This window comes from Hirundo rustica, chromosome 9 (genome assembly GCF_015227805.2).
Source record: "Hirundo rustica isolate bHirRus1 chromosome 9, bHirRus1.pri.v3, whole genome shotgun sequence".
NCBI classification, from domain to species: Eukaryota; Metazoa; Chordata; class Aves; order Passeriformes; family Hirundinidae; genus Hirundo; species Hirundo rustica.
This window is the reverse complement of record NC_053458.1, coordinates 16692614-16712491: the sequence shown is the minus strand read 5'-3', so window position 1 is coordinate 16712491 and position 19878 is coordinate 16692614. Positions and strand designations below refer to the sequence as shown.

At 39.2% G+C, this 19878-nt stretch overlaps 1 protein-coding gene across 2 annotated transcripts in view; it reads right to left on the bottom strand.

Moving 5' to 3' along the window:
- Positions 1-11011: 11011 nt before the first annotated feature.
- The window catches only part of RPAP2 (RNA polymerase II associated protein 2), a 35224-nt gene continuing 26357 nt past the window's right edge, over positions 11012-19878 (bottom strand). Inside the window, exons 12-13 of one of the 2 annotated variants that reach the window (XM_040072783.2) lie at positions 11986-12135; positions 11012-11432 (exon numbers count right to left, since the gene is read on the bottom strand). In XM_040072783.2, coding sequence (XP_039928717.1) covers positions 11997-12135 — 139 coding nt within the window. In that variant the 3' untranslated portion in view covers positions 11012-11432; positions 11986-11996. Of the gene's footprint in view, positions 12136-19878 lie in introns of both variants that reach the window. The other variant, XM_040072784.2, reaches the window with a different exon arrangement.

The window sequence follows — 19878 nt, the reverse complement described above, 5'->3', positions numbered from 1 at the left end:
GTATTCATCATTGCTTTCAGAGGCACATTCTCACCCTACCACAGGAGATTTCTTTCTTTTCTCCCAGATGGTTTGTCTTTGGTTGTATTAAAACACATTTTGTGACTGTGTTGTGCATCAAATCACTCTGTAACACTGACCTACCCTCCTTATCATCCTACGGCTCCACATGCTCTAATGTTCTCTGCCAGTTCTACTGGCACAGATTTTTAGCATGGCAACTTCCCCACACCCTTTCTCCTCACAGTGAGCTCATCTCCCTCGTGTGTCAAACCTCTGTTGACATCCTTCTTTTCTTCATTAAACCTCTGCTGAAGTTTCCACATGGCACCTGGGGCTGGCCCTTCCTCACCGCTCTCTCTGAACAAGTGTTAATCCCAGGCAAGTTCAGTACCAGCTGGAGCTTTACTGTCACAGACACACTGTAGGTACCTCGCCTGTTGTGCTTGATGGAATTCACTGCATGAAAAGTGTCTCTACACGGATGGCCTTGATTAAAAAAAATACTCCCAGCAGCTGCCCAAAACCAACGCACCATGAACCAAGAAGTAGTATTTACAATCTTTGCTCCCATAGTCAGCCCCATTTCCTACTGGATTCCACTCCGAGATTCAGTCATTCAAGCTGGTTTTCAATACACTTAATGTGCATCCCTGTTATTTTTGTTCTCCCTAATAGAAGGGTTAATTTTTAGTCAGAATGCCTGGTAGAAGAAACTCAAGATTTTCAATCTTACTAGTTTGCAATAACAGCTTCCACTCATACCCAACCCCCATGCATTTATTTCTTGCTGTCATTCATAATGAACCAGAACTACTGGGTTGTACTAGTAGTTAACCATGTGGCTTGAGCTTCCTTGGACCATCTCTCATACTCTCTTTTACCTTTTCCTGCTACAAACATACTGAAGTTCACTGCTGCTTTCAAACATACTTTGATTTTGCAAGACTCTTAAAAAGTAACATTATTTGGTCTAGTCCATCCTGCTTTCTTTTTGGAAAGCCTAGAACAGTCCATTTTACCAGAGTGGCCACAGTATCTTCTCTCCAAGAGCCATTTACTGTTAGGTGGCCTCAATGAGCAGGTGGTAGCTCTGTCCCAGCCATCAGCTCCTTTTACATCTGTAGCCGTCTTCCTCGATGGGCAGAACGGTTATAATATATATATATTATATATATATATATATAGAGAGAGAGAGAGAGAGAGAGAGAGAGAGAGAGAGAGAGAGAGAGAGGGAGAAGATGGAGGGAGTGGCCCAGATTCCTCAAAGAGCTCAGCATTCACTTTTGAGGCCAGAGCAAATGGTCTGCTTTTAGTCTCTTATTTCAAAGTGCTTGGCCTCAACATACTTAACCATGTTCAAAACTGAGTCTAAGGGTTGCAGTGGCTGTATCTACAGATATGACCCAAATCTGGTGGTGGTTACTTATGAAAATCTGACCCAGTTCAGCTGTAACATTTCTTGTTTGGTGTGCAGCCAAGTCTACAGTATCAGCAACATCAATGCAAAGCAACTGATATGGAAAAAATCATCAATGGACTTTTATTTATCTTCCAGCTCTGTGTAGGGTTAGGCAAAAGAGAAAGGGAGGCATTAGAGCATGTACTGCCAAAAAGCAAGCAAATATATTTTGAATTTCAAATACATGTTCCACCAGAAGGGGATGTTCCTCTGCAACACGGTGGGATGCCTGCTATCAGTTTTGGTACAAGCTGTGTTAATGGCCAGGCCATGAGTGTGGGGACCAGGAGCTCAGTCTATTTCTGATTCTGCATGTGACACAGTCCATGTGCCTGCAGGAGTCACTCTGCTCCCCTTTCACTTTCTTTTTCTGTCAAAAGGGGTATAGCATCTTTGAAAAATGCTTTGAAATTGATGATCAAACTGCCAATTGATAATCATTCTAAAGGAGACTGCTAAATGGTAAAGAGCTCACCTCAATGCATGTAAACATTCCATAAGGAGACCATTAGCTCAAACAAAAACAATCAGCAAATAAAAATAAGCATGATCCTCTGAAGTCACTGATCAGTTTGATCCATCTTCAGTGGTGAATTTGTAATCCTGGTCAAAGTTCTGAAGCTAAACAAATTTTTGCAACAATTAATTAAAAGTAGGACTGCATCTCTCTTTTTCAGTAAAAAAAAAAATCTTCCCAGAGGTTGCATTATGAAAGGTAATGGCCTTAACAGGTAACAGCCTGTAGAGATACAGGGGCTTTATATGGGAATTCTTACAGAGCCAAGAAATTCTGAACAAAGCTGTTACTGCACCAGTTGATCATATAATGAAACTTAACCACCTTAAAATTAAAAGTGACTTGAAACTTGATTTTCTTCTCTTTTCTCTCTTTCTTTCTCTCTTTCCTTCTCTGTATGTTTAGAAATGTCAAAATGAAACACATTGACAATTTGGACACTTTGTCAAGTTGAGAAATTAATCAAAACCAACCTTTTCCTGCAGAGGTTTCATTTTCAACCAAGTATGCCTCTTCTGATTAAAGAAGTTGCATAAGAATTCTTAATCATCTCTGCACAGGAGTACTGCTGTAGCTGTTGGGTGATTCATACCTGTTTTGGAGACAGCTTTCATAATAATCTATAGGTGCTGTTGTAAGCCTCTTTATATGAGTACTTTTGTCAGTGCCATGTGGCCCTGGGGCAGCAGCCTCCCAGCTGCAGGCCCCAGAGCAAGGCCGCCCTTTGCAGGGGCAGGGGGAGCGCGGGCCGGGCGCCGCCCGTGCTGAGGCTCCCCGCTCGGAGCCCGCGGGACGCGCGCGGCTGGGCAGAGCCGGCCCTGCCGGGGCTGCGGGGAGCCCGCCCGGGGCTGCGGGGAGCCCGCCCAGGGCTGCGGGGAGCCCGCCCAGGGCTGCGAAGCCCACGCGTCTCCTGCTGGGGAAGAGGATCGTCGGGTGGGATTTTTGCAGCGGCACACAGGGAGCAGGCGGGAGGATGAGAGCTAACTGTTGGAATTAGTGAAGTGGTACGGTGGAAAGGAACGGCCATGCACTGGGATGGGAAGAATAGGAAGGATTTGGAAGAAGAGGGGACAGAATCAGAGTAGAGAAATGAAACAGGAATGGGGTGAGTGTCCCTAACTCTTGATTTTATACTCAGTTGTAAATTTTTAGTAGAAGTTTTTCAGAAGCAAAATGTATAGAGTATTATTTATGGAGTATTATCTGTGAAATTCTGAATTCAACATTTTTAAGAGCCTGTGGCTCTTAGAAATTGTACTCTTTTTCAACTGTAAGAGCGGATACTCCTTGGCTAACCTGCAGGGAACTTCCTTCCTCCATTTGTAAAGGAAATAAGGATGTGAAGATATGTGTCTATGCTGTTGTGCTTTCATCCCCCCCTCCCTCGTGCTTCTTAGCACTGGTGACTTTATCAGCTTTGCTTCGGGCATCATCTGTCTTGTATTCAAGGTTATCAGGTAGAGATGAACTGGGAAGGAAAGAAATCCAACTTTTGACTCAAACCCTTAAGATATAAATGATGTAACCCAGAATCCAGCATTACTCCTACACAGATCAGCAGTTAAGTACCAGAACTAGAGGTCAGTGTTTCACCTTTGAATCATCAGATTAAAAAAAAAAAAAAAAAAAAAAAAAGAGTTCCTTTCAGTGAAGTCTACACAACAGCACTACTTACAGTTGGATACTGACAGAGCCTTCAAGGCTGCTAGGTAAATGTTTGTAGCTACGCTTTTAAATTGTATTTTATTTTTTTAATGCCTTGACAAATTTTGAACTGTAGGAAGGAGACGACATGCTGTAAAGTGTGAAGTGTGCTTGACAGTTTAAGAAAACAGCAGGACAGTATCATAAAACCTTTTAGATAAGTTACAACGTTACTGCCAAGCCAAACCATACGTATTTGATGCCTTAGCACCGCAGCATTGCGGACTCAATCTCGTCCCACGTGGGCCCTGGCCGCGGGAGAAGGGACGGCTCGCAGCGGCACAACAGCCCGAAGAGCGGCGGGGTCCTGCTCCAGCCTGCGCACGGAGCGCCGGACAAAGGCTCCGGTGCGCGGTGCCCGGAGCGCTTCTGTCCCGCGGGGCCCGCGCTGGGTGCGGAGCCACAGGAGCGGCCTCGCAGCGGGGGCCTCGCTTAGCCCCGTAACAGCCAGCACGGCAACACCCCCGCTGCTTTTCGGCAGAAAGGACACGCGGCTCGTCCCTCAGCAGGGCTCCGGTTCAGCTCACACAGACAGAAAACAAGGAAATAAAAAGTTGTTCAAATGAATCTCTTTCTGAAAGCAGTCTCTCTGAAAGCTTATAGACTAAATGAGCGTAAAAGTGGCATTTGCGCTCTGAGGAAACAAGCCCGTGCGCAGTTTGCAGTGTTTCAGATTCGTTCTTTGGAAACAATTTGTGTGATTTATTGTTTTTCTTCAAGCGTGATTCTGTTTTTCTTCAGGGCTGCCTGGGGTGTGTGGTTTGACACTCAGCTTGTCAGTTTAGCATCGTGAGATTGTGAGTTTTTTGAAGAGGGCACATCTGTGGTTATAGAAGAATAACAAGAAGCATCAGATGTTCAGAGAACAAAAAAGCAGACCTTGGGAGGATTTTAGAAATGAATACTTAGCAGACATGACATATGTATGACCTAGAGCTGTAGATGGCTAATGTGGTATATGTAAAATCACTTAATTTTCAAGTTTTCAAATGCTCTTAATTATATTAATAGGGAACAAACACTTTAACTACATTTCTAGTTGTGAAATTTTATAATAAGCCGAGGATCTTAAGCAGCAAAGGTATTTACTTGTTTGGTTTTGTTTATTTGTTGATTTGTTTTATTTTTGTAAGGTTTTGTTTTGTTTTTAAATTTACTGAAAACCCATAGTTCAGGAAAAAAAAATAACGTATTCAAGAAAGCTTTTAAGTCAATCAGAGCTTTAAGCAGTAAAACTGCTGTCCTTTTGAGAACTGAAGGAAATGTTGGGACTGCAGCTTCATCCATCCCCTGTATTCCCAAGACTGCTTGGGAAGGATTAAGGCTGATGGACATTTGACCGGTCTTTGTGCAAGGAGTCAAGTCAAACTGCAGATCTGTGTAGGCCTATGCAGGTTCCTGTGTAACAGTGAACTGGATCTAAACCTTGTTCAAAAATCAACAGCCACTGGGGTTTACGACAGTGTCTGCCTTTGTTAAAGTAAAATTATTATTCTAGCTTAACTACCCACATTGTTATCAAAGGACCACAGTATTTTCAAACTTATTTTTTCATCATTCTCTCCTATACTGATGTGAATTCACCCTCTTTTATGGCTATGCAAGTAGTTATTATACCAATACAACTTTGCTTGCACCATCTCAGCAAAGTATTTTTAATGATCACATGCTTTGAGACCATATCGTCAATCTGAAACCTTTGAACAAAAAGTGCAAAGTTAGTAATTATCTTCATGAATTCTGTGCTAAAGTGATATTTACCATTTCAACTGTCAAAGTAACGTAACTACACTTTGAACTACAGCCAGCCTTGCTAAATCAGTACTAGCCACAGATTGGCAACCATTTATTTTATTTATTAAATTAACAAATCAGAAGTGTCTGCAAAAGGTTTTCTCCTGGCTGTGGACAGCACTTGCAGTACTGAGTTGTTTACGGAAAATCCTGCTTAGTGGCAAATCCTGATTAAGAAACGTTATCATTTTTCTGCATATTAGGTGAGATAGACATGCCTAACATATGGTTGCTATAAAATACCTTAGATGAGTCAGATCTTAGCTGACAGCTGTAAGCAGGGTTACTGTGGCTTCTTAGATAATACTACCAGTTACAGTCCTTTTTGATACTTAACTGCTGTACTGTTAAATTATATTAACCTGATTTGTAGACACTCCTGTTTGAGTAGAACAAAAAGGCAAGATTTATGATGTAAATCCTGATCTAATGTTTGCAGCTTATTAAAGCTGTATCCAAAGTCCTTCAAGCTCTCTGTAGCGATGATTAATTCTAACCTAATTGTAGGGCTTCCCAGGAAGCTGCTGCTGTCCCACTAAGCGTTCAATTCAGTGACATACACCATGACATTTAAGAGGGCAAAAAGTGCCAGAAAAGGCATTGATTTGATGATGCAGGGTGTACCAGCCAGTAGCCCCAGTGGCTTTGTGCTCTGATCCTCGCATGCAGCTCCCACAGATGATCCCAGTGTGCAAAAATGTACTGAAGAGTTTGCCTTTAAGGTATAGGCCACTACAGTGTCCTGGGGCCTGACTTCCAAGGAGGGGCTTTGCCGAGTGGCAGGAGGCGACTGCCTTAGATAGAACCTGTGGTTCTGCTCTGGCCTGTTGTTGGAGAGGGGCTCATTAGAGCTCTTGTCTTCAGGTAACTGCAGGAGAGCACAGTAAGCCAATGAACAGGTGGACAGCTGCAGTGTACAGGGGCCTCACTTACTGCACCATTCTGATTGATTTGCCTTACCAAGTCTAGGAGTTTAGTCTACACATTCAATTCTCATAGCAAAGTTTCTCTATTTTCTTCAGAACTCCAGCCTGCACTTTGCTCCACTCTACAGCTGCAAGCAACTCGGGGGAATGACTTTATCACACGTGCAGACATTGCTCAGAGGCTCATCTGCTTTGCCTTGCTTTTTGAAACCAGAGTGCTAAATGAGAGCCACCTGAAGGTATGCATTTCCAGCCTCTCCCCCCCACCTCCCCAAATCCTGTGTAGAACCACAAATGGCACGGCTCACGTTCTACAGCATCTTTCAGGCAGCCCAAAGTACTATCCACACTCTGTGGAGAGAAGTGTGGATAAGATGAAGAGTCACAAAAAGAAAACTCACAAGAGGAAAAGTCTCTACCAATATTACTTTCTGCCTTTGCTAATGGAAGGCACACCCACTTCCTCTGACTCTAATCAGAGGAGGACTGGCTGTCAGGTGGTAGAGATACACAGTTGAGAAACAAGAGGTCTTTATAGTTAGGTGCCTTGCCCTGCCTTGGATACCATCTGCTTCTAATGGAAACTTAAGACTTGCCAAAAAGAGAGGCTGAGTCTGTGCTTTCAATATTTAATGCTCACTGGAAATGACAGTTCAGCATTACCTGCTGTCCCAGTGAGATCAAGCTAAATCCCACCCACAGTACTGCGTGTTCACATGCAATTGCAGAAATAAACACTAAATATGGAAAACTTAGAGGCAAACTCTTGAGCTAGAGTGTGACTTAATTTCAACATACGGACATTTTTTTCACCTAAAAACTGCCACTCACTTGAATTCTTTTGGTGTTAACTCTTATAGGTTAAGAAAAAATAGTGTGAAGTAGTAGCCATCAAAATAAGTGAATAATAGGATCAGATTGCTTAGAAACTCCCCACTGTGCAGGAGCAGGTCCCCATTCAGTTTTGTGCCACACTCTACTACAGATTACTCCAAGGAGAGCCTGTCTACTGTGTCAGCATTCTCCGCTGACTTTTCTGCTTTCTTTCCCCCATGAGGGAATAGGAGCAGAGGCATTACCACCATCCACTTAAATGCACTAAGGTAAGATTTGGAGACCCTAAATTTAAGAGCATCAGTTCTCTCTGAAGCAAATGAAGACAGGCAGGTACCTAAGTTTGGATGCCTAAATTTAGAAGGTATGAATACTGCCTTCCCCTTCTCTCTTCCTTTTTCGTCTCTCTGATGTGCTAGTCCTTTTTTCTCAGCAGTTAAAAGAGAAATGTCCAGCTGAGCTGCTCATCCCCTCTTGTACTTTGTAGAGTCCAAGGTCTCTCAAACCAGGGGTAGAAGGGTAGGACATGGAACATCAAGATTTACAAAACCGTTATTTTCCCCCTAAAACCACAACAGATGTCTCACTTTTAAGCTACTCAGTGAGACTGCAGAGTGAAAATACAGGTGACTCTTGTATTTGCTGTGCGGACACAGCCTGTGAGGCCCCAGACATCTCATACATGTACCATGCTCCTTGTCACTCCCTGCATCTCCCTTTAAAAGACAGGGTAAATCTAAATTTCCAGCCCTGGGTTTAGACAGAGGGACAGCTCTGTCAGTTATGGTGCTCTGGATTTACTAACGAACTTTTTTGTTTTGATAGTTTTCAATTAAATAAATCAGGCTCTCTTCTGCTTGTTTTAATGTAGAATTTTGCATTACCATATCTAGGTTGATTTGCAAACTTTACACAGATTCAAGGTAATCTCTTCAAAAACCTGAATGTGTATGGGTTACGTTATGACTTTTCTACTTTCCTGAAATGGTGAACATCAAATGAACCACTCTGACTCAACTTTTTCTCTCCAAAATCCAAGAGAAATCACTAAGCATGGTCAATGAGCAAAAATAATCAAGTGGCAGCAGTGAGGGCTCTGTGCTAGGAAATTCAGTACTACAGAGTGCAGTGCTTACACTGAGAGTATTTACCAGACTGTGAACTGAACTTTGGTGTGAAAACAGACACAAAAGTCTTCCCATCAGCCTCTCTGGCCAGTATAAAGACTGCTTTGGATAATGTTGAGAAAATGTGACTGTGTATGTCCTTGTTCTCTTTCTGACATTATTTCATTACAGCTATGAAAATCTTGGTAAGAAATCCATTCTGTGACACGCAGGTATATGTCACACACTCCTCCTTTGAGGCAGAACAGCTGTAACAGCATGAAGCAAACTTTGAACTTTAAACTAAGCTGTTCTTGTATTCTTTACTAAATTGATTATATATGTCGGGGAAAAAAAAAAGTCACCATGTAAGTCGGGTTTCCTTCCCAACCCCTTGCAATTAAAAGAAACACATCATGATCTAATTCCCTGCTACAGGTCCATGGCCAGACAGTGCTTTACATGATTATGGCAATGGACTTCTGAGACTTTATGATCCTTATCATCTCAGGTGCTGATGGCTTTACCATGTTTATGCCCCTTTCACAGAGCTGTTCAGAAATAGAGGCTTCTGTCCCATTTACCCTAAACCCCAGATTCATTATGTTTCTCCACACCTGCAGCTCAGAAGTCAGTCACTACAATTTAGTGTATCTGAGATAAGGCTGAAACCACCACTGACCCAAATGTTAACTGCTCTCAACTGTTTGACTAACACAGAAGGAAAACAGTAAGCACAGAAATAAGGCCACAAGAAAACAATCTATTTGCCAACGTAAGCAAAATGAGAAGGGGCAGAACAACACCACAACCCAGCTGAGTTAAGAAGGAGTGACATCTTCTGAAGGACAGATAGTTGTGACAGAAATTTGCTTTAAGATAAAAAATTATATCTAGATTTGAACATTTCTAAGCTGTTAGGCTGTTACAAAGCTCCTAATAAAATGACATAAATAAACTGAATTTTTGGTACTTGAGTTGTGATTTTTATACACCAGTTAAGGCTGACAGTATTGAAAGATCCTTTTGGGATGAGTCTATAACCTCTCTCCTATTTAAAAGTATTGGGTATACATGTATACTTTCTGCATTTATGTACATGTGTGTTACTCATGTCTAATGGAGATGAAATCATTACGTAAGTGAAGAATATCCCTTCAGGGTGTTCCCAGCATACTACAGAACACTCTTCTGGCTTCATGCACAGAGAAATGTTATTTTGTTCTCGTAGGGCAAGGAAAAGAATGAGTGAGCTGACTACACAAGCAGTGGAAGAAGAGATGCAAAAATCCTGAGAGTGTAACATTTTGAGCTGCTGAGGAAGACAGCAAACCCTGATAAAGAGGTCTTTGAGCCTGCAACCTATTCATTCTTATTACAAATCATACATTTCCTACACAGTAGGTGCTGAAGACCAAGCCTAAAAATAGCTACCAAAAAAAAAAAAAAAAAAAAAAAAAAAAAAAATCACACAACTGACAGGAAGTGTAAAAACTTTCCAAATGAGAGCCATCAAACCTGATGCAACAGTCACATTCCTGGTACAGTGTACATTTGTAATGCCTTCTAGATGTACTCCGTATGATAGGACTGTTGTGAGCTGAACATGCATGGAACAGGATAATGGCTTCCTCAGGATCCACTAGCTAAAACTAGAGATTTAGTCAACTTCCAAAATCAGAAGTGAATGGATATAAATTCAAGGTTTAAGTTCTGCTCAGAGCATCATACCTATTACTCAAGTCTTCTATAGAAGTTTATCTTTCGGTGAGGTTTTGGTGAGAGATGCTTCTCTCCAGATGTATCAAGTAAACTTTTTCCATCATGGTACAAAACCAATGTAACTTCTATCCAGTAATTTTTATAAATTTTGTATCAGACACACTCTGATCATAACGGGTATTTTTCCCCTGCTGTGTACTTATAAAAATGCATAGCTGTAACTCTGCATTAAAGCTTATCTTAATTCTAAATTGTTGCTTTTGCAACTTACACTGAATATAACTTCTCATTACAATAGATGTTTGGACAAGTCAAGCATCTCCTAAATAAAGTCTACTGCACAATGAAGCTTCCACGGCAAAGCTGCATGAGCTTCTGTGTGTCAGGGGTAATCTACATATTTACTCTGATTATCATGAAGGAACTACACAGCAGTGAACTAGTTAAGTGTAGAGTTCCTTTCTGGTGTCCAATTACAGAAGCAAAGCAAAGGAATAAACTTTGGTTTTTTATATGGAGTGGATGTGTAGCAGCCCTGGTAAGGCTTGCCTCAGCCTTGACTAGTGCTGGCATTTACTGCAGACTGAGCAGTTATCAGTTACAGCTTCCCAAGTCTCTCAAAATACAGTGTCCTATGAACTGAGAACTATGCAATAAAGCATATTATGGAATCATTAAGAATTACTAGTGAAATAGTTTTAAAGAGCAATTTATAATCAGTGACAGAAGCAATACGAAACACAGCCTAAATAACACAACTCTTTGAAATGAAATGACTACTGAAAGCAAAAAATTTTTAGTTATTAAAATATATTTTAGAAGTCCAAATTAGTAACAATCATAGTCTGTTTAAAAATAACTTTTACACAAGTTCGAAGACCACCCCTTTTCTTAGAAGTAGCAAGACAAACAGGCTATGAATCAGACATATTTGTGTACTGTTGTCATTATTCCTAAAGATTCCTGCTCCATGCACGGGGGCAACTGGAAAAATGTCAGCAGCACTGCTCTTACCCTTGGAGGCTCACACGCTTTTCCCCCTTCCTTCCCTGATCCCGGCAGACAAAATTGGACTGAAGGTTTCCAAACCAAGAAAAACCAAACCAATCCAAATTCCTTTCTACTGCTTTTAAACACTTTTCAGATGATCCATGTTTTAACTTGAACAACTGTGGTTGGTCACCTCCTTCACAAGACTTCAAAATTCTTACCCTTAGGAAGGAAATGAAAAAGCAGAAATGCAAGTACGACAATTCATTCCAAATTGCATTTTTAATTTGAAAAAGCTCAAACAACAAAGAAGGTGTCCTTTTGTTCTCCATGCAACTATTTCAGGTAGTAGGAGATACTAAGATGATCATGTTATTCTGTGGGGAACAAAGGAGTGAGATCAGTAATGATACTATAATGCTATATTCATTGGATCAACTGAGTGTGATCAACATAAGTAAGGTATTTGCACTTAAATTCTTTGGCCTGCCTGGAATGACAAATGTAACCTCAAGAGTATGCAAAAAAAAGAGTGTCTCTTAACTCAGTTTTATATCACAAAATCTAACAATTTCATTGTAATAATTTAAAAAACCCTGCTGAGTGTTAGCCATTGTAGACACACAGATTTTTTTATTTTTTTTTTTAATAAACTGTGGTAGTAAAAATTCCTCTCAAAATTGCAGTAAACCAACCATACATTATCAAAAGATTAGTGTGATAAGTAAGCAGCTAGCATTTACTGTAAGTGACAAAATGATGACACTCATTTCCATACCATACATATTTCTTTAAAATTTGCTTCACACATTTTCTGCTCCAGCTGATACAATCTGTAGTTACTATACATACTTACAAAATGCTGAAAATCAAACCCGTGGTTAACCAGCTTGGTTTTAAGACTCACAGAGTAGCTTAAAGTTGACTGACCATTCAAGTTGTCAGTCCATTCTAAATATTCTTGTTAAACTTTCCAGATCTTCATTTTTGAAATGCAGTTCTTCCAGTAATTTGGTTAGGAACTGTGTGTACATTGGGCTTGTCTGAGTATTCTTGAAAAGTGGAGTTATTTGTGACAACCTGGGAAAAAACCAAACATATTTCATACAGTAAAGCAGCTTTTAAGTGGCAGATGTTAAAAAGCAAAGCTTGTGAGTTTAAACAACTGTGTTGAAGAAAACCAGTTTATAATGTCACATTTGATTAATTACAGTATATAACAGACTGTATGATATACAATATAAGCAGTACCAAAATGATTTTTTATTAGTATGTAGTAAATAAAAACTAATTAGAAAAACTGAGAGTTGTTTGTACGCCTCTAATCAATTGTACGTAGATGTAACATAATGTAGACAGATGTGAGAACGAACAAAGTGCGGAACACACAATTACATCTATAAAAGGAAGGATCCCAGTCATTATTTCTTTACCAAAATGCTTCTAAACAGTCACACAGTAAAAGTTATATACTTCTTCATATGATTAAAATATAAAAGAGATATAAAATTCCTCAGTTTGGAAGGAGCTACCACTATGCAGATCGTCGACATATATAGAATCTGCAGATGAGGTGAAATACTGAGCTGTTTGTTCTCATGTGCCCTTTAATTTATCCAAATATATTTTTATCCTGAAGTCCTTCCTTTATCTCCTAACTCTATTGCAAAATATTGCAAAGGTAGTAACAGCTGAATCTTCCTAGGCCCAAATATAAAAAAAAAATCTTTAATGAACAAAATAAAATATTAAAGCTTCTGCTGAATGTTAGGAAACTTCAACACCAAAGATTTACTGATAAGATCACTTAACAAGAACTCCTATCCCAGCAAGTTAGTCTGTCTCAAATACTGTAGATAAACAGTGCCCATTGACACCATACACAAAAAGAGTTCTTTTAGAATACATCTGTGCAATGATGTACTTTTAATAAGAAATTCAAGATAGTTTATAGCTTCCTAAAAACTTCCAGCTCAGGAAGTCTTCAAGTGAGTTTTTTCTGCAGTCACTGGTATTAAGACCACCTCCACTTGAATAAAGCTGCATATGAGAGAAGATTCTTTTAAGTTAAGCAAAAAGAGTGATAAAACAGAAACAAAGGACCTTACAAGACATGGTAAATAAGAACCTCTTAATAAAAAAATAAATTTGCAAAAAACCCCCAAACTAACAAACAAACAACAAAAACCACAAACAAACGAAAACAAAACAAAGCCCCCCCCCCCCCCAAACCCCCCAAACCACAATATAACAGCCCTAAAAAAAACCCAAAAAACTTTTAATGAGTTAAAATTACTTCCCCTTTCTTTCTGGATTCCATTTCAGTATGTACATTTAGCTAAACAGTTCAGCTCTCAGACACTGAAACTTGGGGAGAAGGACAGTAAGGGTAAGATGTGGAAAGAAATGACTTAAACATAACCTCTGCTCTATGTGTATAAAAGAGAAGTATTCAGAATCAAGTTGGTGATTTTTGGCCTGAGGCTCTAGGTTTTGCATGGCACTTGATGGCAGCCAGAATTCACGCCGTTGTTCTCCGGAGGGAGGCACTGGGTGACTCCCTGGGCCGGGAAATCAGAGCCCCTGCGCAGGCTGGGTTTGCAGGGTGGCGCTTTATCAGCACAGAACACAGGAAGCGCTGATAGAAATCAGAGGAACCACTGCAGAGCGTCAGTCTGGAGACAGGGATAGCAGGAGGAAGATCAGGAGATGCATTTATACTTTTTCACCCTTCTCAGAATTCTGCAGGTTGCATATGAAAAAAATACTGGTGGCGGAAACAGTCATGACTTCCTGAGTGCTGGTGTGAGGTAGCTGTAGCACTGTAAACCATTCTCCTGGCTGTGACGTAGATTTACATGCATTTTTATCTGAATTTTCTTAGTCCTGACATGGGCTTAAGAGGATATTAACAAGGGTATTATTTTTCAAAAACGGCAGAAGGCTTGTGCCGTTTTAAGGAATACTCTAAAACCAAAATATTTATTACCGTGAAGCTCACGTGCTCTTTTTTTGGAACTGCAGTTGGTGATATTACATAGTTTCACGAATTACAAGCATGTCTTAAATGTCAGACCCTGTTTAAGACACACAGTTTAAAGAGTAGCTATTACAGCTTACATGAAGAAAGAAAGAAAAAGGTATTGCTATTTTCAGAGAAATTGCCAGTCATTAAATATTAAGAAATGGAAGTTAAAAACTAAGCTTTAGACATGAATCAATTTTTTTTCTTACCTGAACTTTGTTTTAAAACTACTTAAGCTGCTGATTATCGGGTAAGCAAGAGACTAAATCAAAAAATAATTTCAGAGAGGCACATGCAAGTTTGTAGCAATTATTTAAAAGTTGCACCTTGATGGGGCAACATGTTAAATATTTACAAATATATGTACAAACACTTTTCTCTTGGAAAACTGTGTCCTTTTGACCTTTAAGTGATGCTTTAACTTGTCATTTGAAAAGCAGTTATCATTGAGTACTTTTCTAGTTTCAGGTGGCTGTTGCAGCAGAAGCAGAAGCTTTAGTCTGGGAAAGGAGCAAGCACAAGTTACAGGTTTAACACATGGAGAGGTGAGTTACATGCTCTAAGTAACACTGGTCCAATGTATATTTGAGGTACTGCACAAGAGAGTGCTGAGGGACTGCTTAACTGAATTAAACCTTAATTGTATGCAAACGAGCCAGAACAGCATTTGGGATCAGTATCTTCAAGTCACAGAAAATTACAGTGATCTTATCTCTGGAGGAACTATGATGACTAATTCAATTTAATGACACACAGGATTTCAGTTCAAAGATTGTAGAATTCCCTTGAAAGTCTGCTGCATCTTCTACAAATGTAGATTATAAACAGGAAATAGGATACTTGGGACCACAATAAAAACAACTGGCTAGTGCACCAGTGGAAAGAAAATATAAATTTTGCTTTTCTATTACCTTTTTCACATGTTGCAGCATTAACAAACTTTTATGAATAAAGTCAAAAATAAGAAAAGCTAATGGGTTAATTGATTTTAAAATAACCACCTACAGAAGTACACATGTAAATGTTACAGTCCAAAATGGCACACCCATTCTTCAAAGGCTTGCCTTCAGCAAGAGCTACTAAAAGGAAATGTTCATGCTCAGATCATGGAAAAGTAGTATATCAGACTTGATGAAAATGTAGTTTCCTGCACACCCACTTACACCATATGGTAAACAGGCATTCATAACGTTTAAGAAGTGTTAAAAATGTCAAACTGTATCTGATTGATACAATTTGTATTTGCTGGCTATTCCACATATGTTGTATGTTCAAGAAAAAAAACCCACTAAAGTGGAATTCATGTGAAGAATAATCAATTATTATCAAGCTATTAAAGGACATATGGCTACCACAAAATGTTTACATAGTTTCAGTGCTTCAGCTCAAGACCCAAGCTTTCTATGAATCAGTTGCCTTACAAAATCATTGGGCGAATATATTTAGGAGTTCAACCTCAATGATTTTTAGGAATAAGTTTCATTAATTGATACGATAGGGTGCGCAGCTTGTTCTTACATCTACGCATACCTTAACAAAGACAGCTGAATACATTCAGAAAAGATAAAACTTTTATGTAGTTAAAAGCATTCATTGGCATTTCCTATGCAGGGGTGTGAATATTCTTTCTAAAAACCCAAACCAATTGTCCAGTACCATCCCTCCCTCAGCTACTGGATCTCAGGGAAAGCTTTCTGAAGCTTTAAGATGAATTCTGTGATTCCCTTCGAAAAAGTTACAAATTTCCAAAGCCACCACTGTGTTACCAGTCAGTTACAGCTCTCTGAAACAGACACCTAAAAACAGGGGTAAAAACACAACCACTTAAGACTTGGGTTCCTTTCCACTCCTCAAAATTGTTCACTTAAACATAAATTGCTGACAATTTGAGTGCACATAATTTGCCCCAATATCAAGGAAAGCATCTGTACACTCATGAAGAAAAGCCTCTGCTTGTGGTAGAAGCCAGGGATCAAACCCCAATTTTTAAAGTCCCTTACCTTGTTTGACATGCTTGGAACTTGAACAAGAACAGAAGTATAAAAGAGAATGATAGAACAGGTAAGCAGTACCTCTCTTTCCAAAGTAAGCTTTGGAAAGTAAGTTATCTTTCTGCCAGTTACAGGTATTTAAACACTGTGAATAAAGCTCTTAACAACCACCACAGCATAAGGGTTGGGGTTTTTTATTCTCTGTTTATTTCTACCTTTTGTTTTAGTCACTTAAGACTTAATTTTTTAAGATCATCATAACCAGGATCATTGATAACTAGTTTTCTGTCAGGATGATGAACTAATGAATGATCACACAAGTTTCCTTAACACTTGTTTCAGAACACAAATGAAACAAGAGCTGGCAGCACTACAGGCAGCATTTTTCCCACTTCCCTAACAAAACCACAGACACAGACTACTGCATATGTGCTACAAGGGTGCCAACAAACTGACCAATAGACTCTTGCTCCAGCTATAACCATGCAGATAACCATGCAGATGCCAGGCTAATGGGTTCTACTGCATCAACACAGAAGGGCTGGCGTGTTTTGTTTTTGTGGGTTTTTTTTTTAACACTCCAAATATATTTGCACTACTCTTATGTTACAGATTCGATGAGCTTAGCAATGCAATGAAAACATTAGTAATCAGAAATGCCTTTCTTTTAACACATTGGTTTCATAGAATACACTTTTAGATTCCATCTTAGTTATGTTCCTTTTAAGGAGGTCTCCCACACAACTGATTAAACAAAAGCAATTTGTTTTGTTTAAGACAACTGGCTAGACTGAGTCAATGCAGCAAGTGTTACACATCAGCAATAAAACTCAGTGAATTGGATGTGCATTGCAGCCCACAGACCATCTGCCTGTCCATGCAAGGGTAGTGCTGCTGTGTATCAATCACTTACAGCAGTGCTTCAGTTGACGAGCTGAACTCCTGCACTTGCTGCATTTATCCATTTCATGAATCCCTACCCAAAGGCACTCAGACAGAGTAAGTTGAAACCATGCTGTAGTTTTGCGCGTTCTTCACAATACATTGCTGCTACCTTGAGGCAGAATCTCTCACTTCCAGTGTCTCACTAGATACAGTAAGCTTGTCTAGGGACTGCAATTTTGTTAGTAAAGTATCTTAAATCCCAAAGCATGGTGCATCCATCAGGCTGAAGTTAGTATTGGGCAGAAAGCTGATCTGAAGCACAACGTGAGTCTAGCTCTAAGATAAAGATGCAACACCAGGGAGCTTAAAAAAAAAAAAAAAAAATCATTCTCTTTGGTGTAATTAAGTGGGTACACTTAATTATTATGTTTAAAGATATGCTCAGAAATTAGAAAATATGACAGCCTCAACTTACGTAATTTAGCCATTAAGTTTGCAGTTTCAGTGAAAAAAACCCAAACCCGTACTTGTTTCTTATAACTTTAGCTTGAGCTTGATTTAAAAAACTCAACATAAAAAAACCCAAACCCTTAAAAGCAAAAGTCTGTCTCCAGAGTGAACAATTTCCATTAGAACACATTAATATTTGACAGACAATCATGAACTGGAAGCATCTAACTTACAAACAAGATGCTAAAGAATTTAAATATATATCTTTGAATTGAATCTTTTAAATTAAACTGTACTAGTACTGGAAAAAAGTAATTATGACCAGTGTCACTTGCAACTCTGCAATTAAAACAGTCTCTAGGTTGGGGCCTTTTGTTACCATATCCAATCAGTCAAAGAGGAAACTGGCATTCAGGGGTGGTTTTCTGTAATTTCCCCCAATATATTTCTGTATTATACTTTCTTAATGAAAGAACACTCTACAGTCCACAGTATTAAAGAGCAATAACTGACAGAAATAAAAAAGCGGTTTTCTTACTGAGATAAAAAAGCCACTTCTGGTCTAGTTTTAAATATAGCCTGAAGATCCTATTCTCATCATAAAAACAAGAATTTTGTAACTGAAGTGCAACTTATGTTTTATTTATTATTTAACTTCCTTTCATTATTGTGTACTGACTTGTCCACAGAATCCAGCACAGGCACTTTAATTCTCTGATGGCAACAGAAACTAAATTATTCATGCTTTAAAATTTTTGTCCACTACATTTAAATCAATGCTACCAACAGTGATTCAAAATCAACGGCTGGAATTCCTATACAATCCAAGTATACAGCAAAAATTAGGGTTCATTCAAAAGTTAACTTTGTTAATCGCTTTCACGACCTTAATTTTTTCCTATGCAGCTTCTACAAGTCTCTTCAATAAATATGTTCTTTGATACACGTTTATGTATATAATTAAGCAAAAGGCGTTTTTTCTTCATGTGAAGTTCACCTTCCACACACATTTTTCATATAGTTGCCATCCAGATGCAAGTCAACTTCCATTCCCTTTTAATGGGGCCAACATTTCACTTGCGGTGTAGCCAGCTGGATATGACCAAGAGTAAAAGGAAAGGCTTTCTAACAGTAGCAGGGGTTATCTAAGCATTTGATGGAAGTGTTTACTATCTAAAAAGACAACGGATCTGCTTTTCTTTCTTTCCTTCTTGCCCCCACGCTCTCCCCGCAGTGAGTTATTTGTATCCAGAGAGGCACTGGCTATTGAGAACAGGCTGGGGCACAGCTGAAGCTGCAGCAGCCCAAAGCCCAGCGCTCCCTAGGGCAGGGGGCAGGGACTGGGGCGCAGCCTGCGCGGCACAGCTCCCTCGTGTCACACCGTGCTCTCCTCACAAGGCCTTGGGAAGCCCAGTGGACAATTGCAAAAGACTTTGCAGGCTCAGTAACATTCCAAATGAGCAGTCATTTCTTGCCTTTCCCTTTGTATGAGGTCATCATTTGTTTTTCCATTAAGCTGCATGAGAAAATATTTAAAGGCATTTGAATGGTTTAACTAAACTGCAGAAGAGAAGAGTTGAGGCCATAGACTTAGAGTTACCTTATCAGGTACAGAATTATTAATTTAAAATGGATTTAAGAAAATGCAAATGTTCTGGATCTTTGGGAATTTTTTTTTAACCTAACAAACAAATAATTTGCATGAATATCAGGATGTATTGCTTATGCCACTTTCTTCCTCTCCCTTGAAAGTTAAGGATCACTCCATCATCTGCTAGCTGTTATTTGTAACAAATAGCTGTATAACTACAAAGATCATGCAATGAAAAAATTTTATAGTAATATTGCACTGATACAAAAAGACAGAGAAAAGGAAAAAACTCAAGTAAATTCAGACTGTCCTAAAAATATTAACTTCTGTAAGACAGATGACCACTGGCTTTTAATGAAGGACAAGTAAAAAACTTTTTCCTATATTAAAAAAAATTCTATTATTAGGCCAGTAATTAATTTTACAGGCAAAGTAAAGGTCTAATGCAAAGGAACACCCAAAAGAATGTGTTCAAAGAACTCATGGTGACATTTCATCAAATGATGTGACGATTCAGTACAGACATTTGGTGCTATTTGTACATTGTATACTTGCAGGCAACACGCCTTAGAACGTACATTCTGTGGACAATTAACTGCAAAAAAAAATTAAATGCCTCAAAAATTAGCTAAGCATCTGAAACTTTCAGTTTACATAACTCACACTATTTTACCACAACACAATTAATTACATAATACAACTCTTGTCGGAAAGTAACTAGAAAATGGCATTTCTTCTCCCATATTTCACCTCCCCATGACTGACCAATAACACATAAACACAATAGCAACAATTTCTATTCAATTCAGACAAAATTTAGACATCTATTGCTGTGTACAACTATTTTAACATTTCCACTGAGTTTTCTCACACAGCATCAC